The following is a 5,350-nucleotide window of genomic DNA, read 5'->3' as shown; positions in this document are numbered from 1 at the left end:
TTTGGGTCCAAGACTCTGCCAGCCTTTAAGCATTTGCAGATTTAGCTGAGAGGAACTAAGTGCATTTGTGGGATTTTCAAGTAAGCTGCTGAGAGACTGACATCCCTTAGAAGTGGTGCAAATAGTCACAATTAGTTGCTGAAACTTGTTACAATTAATATGGTCACAAATTAATATTTGAACATGGCTAGACAATAGATTATTTTAAAAGGGGACAAATCTCATGCTTAACATAATAGCAGTTATAGATTCCTCAGTGATCTCAAACCGAGTCATCTAGGAATATAAGAAGGGGGTAATGGTTTGAGTTGCTTCTCCCATGTTTCCTTGTTCCCCTCACCATAACTCCACAATTTATTTGCAGTCATTCTCCTGTAATGTAAGAAAGCAACAAATAGAACAAATGTATTATCTAAGGTTACCCAGCTCCTCCCAAGTGCCATGCTCAGGTAAGTCCCAGGGGCTCATGGATTCCAGCAGTACAAATGGGAAAGCCCAAACATTGTCCCCACTGCACTCACTGTCCATTGACTGGGTGTTAAGTGCTTCTGGAGAATAAATAAGAATCCTCTTTTCACTGAGATTTTAGATCACATACCACCCCATTTGAACAGTTTAGAAGGTACCTCTAACTACTTCTCTAAAAAAACTCCAATGCACTTTTCAGACCTTCTGCTAAAATGCTTCCAAAACTGGTGAAAAGAATTTGTAAGGTTACCATGAATGCCAGGTCTGCTCATCAGAAGATTTTTAAGAGCTGTAAGGCTGACAACTGTGCTGCTTGAGGGATGAGGCTGATGGACTGTGATCAGAGCACTGCTAGGCAGGAAGATATGCTGGCATTAGGTTCTGTGTAATGCAGCTTCAAGCATCTGAAGTTATTTGCTCCTTTCCTACAGCATTTTTAATCAAGGCTCTTGCAGACAGAGTGGTTTAACTCTCAAGCAGATTATTTATTGCTTCTTCTGCAATTTTCTAATTAAAAAAAAATAAATAAAAATGGTGCTCTAAAATATTAATTGTGAAATACAACATTCTTCATCCTTCCCATGTCTTTTACAAATGGACCAAAATCAATCACTTATGAACAGTTTTCATGAAACAAACATATGCTTAAAGATCAATAGGAAGACAATAATTTTAATAGGTAAAGGTCTGCATGGAACAAGAGATCATGGCAGGGATTTTATATAAGAGTGCTTAGAACGATAATCCATATCTACAAACTCCAGGATAACCTCAGAAGCAGCCACCAAACCGCCTATCAAGCATCTGTGATGGCAAGTTCTGCCCACTTTGAACAAAGGAAACTGCTCTTTGTTTAACCTACATTAGTCATTCAGGGAAAAATAATCCTCATATTTTGTAGTATAGTTGAACAAAAAAAAATCCATTTCATACAATTTTTTTATCTTCTCAATTTGTTCTGAGGTCAGTTGTCTGAGGTACTCTAAGGTGATATCACCATCAGTTCGTTTCTCTGAGCCATATCTCTTCAAGCTGGGGTATTGCAGGCTCTTTGGAGCACCAATGACCTTCAGAACATGCTCAGAGTCCAACCCAAGAGTTTCATACTTACCCACAATATCATAGTGAATGTTGCAAGGATCACAGAGCAGAAACATTGGTTTCCAGTGAATGTCAAGAGTATGTGGTGGTTTTGCTATAATGAAGTTGACAAACTCCTGGAAACTCACTTTTTCAGGAGAATTTTTATTTTTCCTGAACATTGCCCTAATCTCATTAGCAATAGTGGTACTGTAGAATGGTTCAGAGTGCAGGAGTTTGTCTCTGTATGCTGAAACCAGCCGTTCCAAGGGATGTCTGGTGAACATCACTTTGGTGTAATTGCTTAGAAATTCCTTTTGTAAGGCAGGAGGGTAAGACACCAGCCTTTTGATTAGTGAAGTATGGTGGATGTTGTCATGCTCAATTTCAGAAGCTTCTGCATTCAAGTCTGATTGAAGAAGAAAAATAATTCTCTTCCAGTTGGAACAGCCTACCTTAGGCACCTCACAGTAGATAAATTTATGCTTGTGCTCCACAAAGAGCTGGTTTGCAACATGAGAATCCAATTTGCTTCTGGGTTTATTAAGGTTATTCTTCAGGCAGACAGAAGCCAGTGTGTTTTTCCGACTGTTTTGAATTGCCAGCCAATTTTCAGTAGGATTGGAAAAAGCATCTGTAACCAAGGAAGAAATTCAAACCATTTCAGTGAAATAGGCTTGTATAAATCTCTTTTTCTGTTACAATCGTAGCACTCTATCACCCTGCATACAAAATCTGATGAAGATGATAAAATCAATTTCTTTTCAACTGTAATTGGTCTAGACTATGGCAAACATGCAATAAACTATCCTCCGCAGTGAAACACTTACTAAAATGAAAGCTTTCAATATATTAGCAGTACTAGTCTAAGCAAGTTTGGTGTTCCAACATCATGCTTTTTTAATGCTCTCATCTCATATATTGCTGAGATAACTACCATAGTGACAAATGACTAGGCCTTAAATATTTTCACAGTATTGTTTATATCTTGGGCTCCATAGTTACTTTCTACCACATTTGGAAAAGGTGTCTCTCTTTCTATAAAACATTAAATTTTGTTCATAATTTCTTTACTCACCTGTTAGGGTTTTTTGTCTCCTACATAAAAACCCAAAAAGAAATATTCCAAATACAAAATTTGGGAGAAGTAAAACTAACACCTTCTGGTTCATGTTATTCTCACAGGAAGGAAAATGACGTGGTGTCTAAAGTGGAAATCTGTCTTTCTGTCAACAAGGAAAGATAATTCAGGTTAGATTTTGTATGATTGATATAAAAAAGATAGCATGTATATCTCCTTCAGAATTTAGGACAGCAGAATTTAGGACAGCAGAAAGACTTTCAAGCCCTATAAAAATAGATTTTGCTAATAAGTAAAAATTCTCCTATTGAGAAGACTCACCACAATTATATTGTTAAACCAAATAGATAAATAATATGTCAGTTTTGAAGTCTTCCAAAATTCCTCCTTTTTTTTAGAACAATGAAGTGCTTATGAGCAAATACTCTTCCCTTGTCTTTTAAAGCTGTTGGTGAACAATTACTTCATTTAGAATTAAAAAGTTGTATTTTTTTATAATCTTAAGAATCTGGGAACACAAAGATCTCTTTAACCTGTAACAGGTGTATCCACAAAGACCAGGACACATTTAGGATTAATTTATTTCCATTTATTGCCCTGAAGCTTTGTACTTTGGACAAATAAATCATTGCAGGAGAAACTCTTCCCTATTCCTGCAGAGAAACGACATCACTAACTTGAATTCTCCCATTTTCCCTCTCCAAAGACCCGGAATAGTATACACGTGTTGCCATTGCTGCTGCAGCAGGAGAGCCCCAAAATGGTTCAGTATGATAGGAAATGCAGAAAGTGGTAAACAACAGAAAAAGATCTGTTCCATGTTCCCAGACAGAAGGAAAGAAGGCAGTCCAACACAACATATTTTCTCTCTTGTGCTCATTGTCTCCTGGCACTTCATGGAGAGAGACCTTTCTAAATCCTCTGTGCAATCTTACTCTGTTTCTCCCAGTAGAGTTCTGCATCAGCATGCTTTTATTGGAATTTGCAAAATTAATTGCAAAACAATAACTACTGGCAAACATGTCATTCTCCTTCTGTTCCATAAAGTCTGCACAATCAAAAAAGTCTAACAGCACTGTCTTCCTTTCCCACTTCTCCAGTTTTCACCCTGAGCCTGCTGGCAATAAGCACATCATTACCTGTATTCTTTTAGGATGGTTTTTTTTTTTTTTTTCAATTTTTCTTATTTTGTTTTGGTTTTGCAAGATACAATAGGACCACTTTTGGTTTCTGGTGTGTTCAGAGACAGCAGTGGAGGCAGTACCAGTTACATTGCTGAAACTGAACTTGAGCACAAGGGCTCCTCCTTTCAGGGCTGATGTGTGATTTTGATATCACACACTTTTACTGGAACATCTGCAGACTCATAGAGTTAACAGCATTACTATCAATTAAATCTCTCTTAGTGTAGGTATTACCTGGGGAATGGAGAGGGACACTGGTCACTATCTCTGTGTTAAAAATTTACTTGTATTTACAATAAAATGTTACAATACTCATTCAAATTAATGCCTCATTCTTAGACACAATGGCATTTAGCCTATACTTTTTTTCATTTTCTTGGCTGTTTAAGATCACTGTAAAGGCTACAGGAAAGGTTATGGGAAGATCTGCCATTAACCTTTCCTTCACTGTACATCAATTCTCATTTAATGATGTGATCCTTGAGTCCTAATGCATCAGAGGCCATTTTCAAGGCCAGCTAAAGTCAGTCAGGTTGTTAATTGATCTCATGGGGGCCAAGATTGAGTATTTCCCTTTTATTCTTTTTCAGAAGCATTTGAAGACACAACTTTACACTGTGTAGCAATTATAATCAATATGACTCTAAATAATTCTGTACATGGACTCCTTGTTAGAGTATGCCTAGGAGAAAGATTTTGGCTTCATTCACTTTAAATGCTGTCACTTCAGAGAAGTAATGTTATCATACCTGTCTCAGGAATCAGAAAATGAACTAGATGAATTTTACCCTATTTAGATACTTGTATCATGCATATTTAATAATTACACTACCACTAGAGAATGTAAGGTCTGCTATAAGACATATTTCATATCGAAACATGTCAATGACTCACCAAAGGAAATCAGAAGAGACTTTTTTCCTTGGGGGAAAAAAGCTTTTTGGGAGCTAGTTAAACACAGGAGACAAATCCTAAGACTTATGCATATTTGTGGAAGCAAAAGAATCTTTAATTAAATTCATGAGAACAATCAGACCATAAGAAGGGATAGAACAAGCTCCAAGCTGACAGGTGAAATCTTTCTGGACTCAGAAAATTTCACAGAGCAGACTGGCAGTAAGAGTTAACACTGCCCTCAACTAGTGAGGTCAATATGACATTAAGCTACCTTAAGGTGAAGTCCAAAGCCTTCTTCAGAAGATGTTTTCAGATGTGAGACCCCAGTATGGAGTTCTGTGAAATGAAAAGTTTCCACTGATGAAAATCACCTAAGGGAAACCTGAGGAAGAGGAGGAAAGAAAATTCTGAGAGCCATTTTGTCAAAGAGGGACAAGTCACATGCAAATTAAAAAGGAGGGAAAAAGTCCAAAATGGAAAGCACCTTTGTCCAGAGGTCTTAGTGTCAATAAATCAGATGAACTTTTCCTTATATTTATTATGGCTTTCCCATGTAATTGTGTTTGCAGTTTAAGATGTAATGAGTTAATACTTCTCTTTGCATTTTCTCTCATCCGACCTTGAATTAAGTGTGATTTTA

General features: G+C 37.0%; 1 protein-coding gene across 1 annotated transcript; it reads right to left on the bottom strand.

Moving 5' to 3' along the window:
• Positions 1-1,179: 1,179 nt before the first annotated feature.
• Positions 1,180-5,094, bottom strand: LOC103826659 (carbohydrate sulfotransferase 9-like). The gene is made up of 3 exons (XM_018907672.3): positions 4,982-5,094; positions 2,627-2,774; positions 1,180-2,182 (listed from the first exon to the last, which is right to left on the bottom strand). The coding sequence occupies exons 2-3, from the start codon at positions 2,718-2,720 to the stop codon at positions 1,332-1,334; spliced, it is 945 nt and encodes a 314-aa protein (XP_018763217.2). The 5' UTR covers positions 2,721-2,774; positions 4,982-5,094; the 3' UTR covers positions 1,180-1,331.
• Between the last annotated feature and the right edge of the window lie 256 nt (positions 5,095-5,350).

This window comes from Serinus canaria, chromosome 5 (assembly GCF_022539315.1).
Source record: "Serinus canaria isolate serCan28SL12 chromosome 5, serCan2020, whole genome shotgun sequence".
Lineage (NCBI taxonomy): Eukaryota > Metazoa > Chordata > Aves > Passeriformes > Fringillidae > Serinus > Serinus canaria.
The sequence above is the reverse complement of the archived record's forward strand: the minus strand, read 5'-3'. Positions and strand labels throughout refer to the sequence as shown.

Excerpts from the sequence above, each read along its gene's own strand:
- LOC103826659 (XM_018907672.3), bottom strand. The coding sequence starts at position 2,720 with ATGAACCAGAAGGTGTTAGTTTTACTTCTCCCAAATTTTGTATTTGGA. Across the intron at positions 2,183-2,626 it reads GAGACAAAAAACCCTAACAG|ATGCTTTTTCCAATCCTACT; the intron begins GTGAGTAAAGAA and ends CCTTGGTTACAG.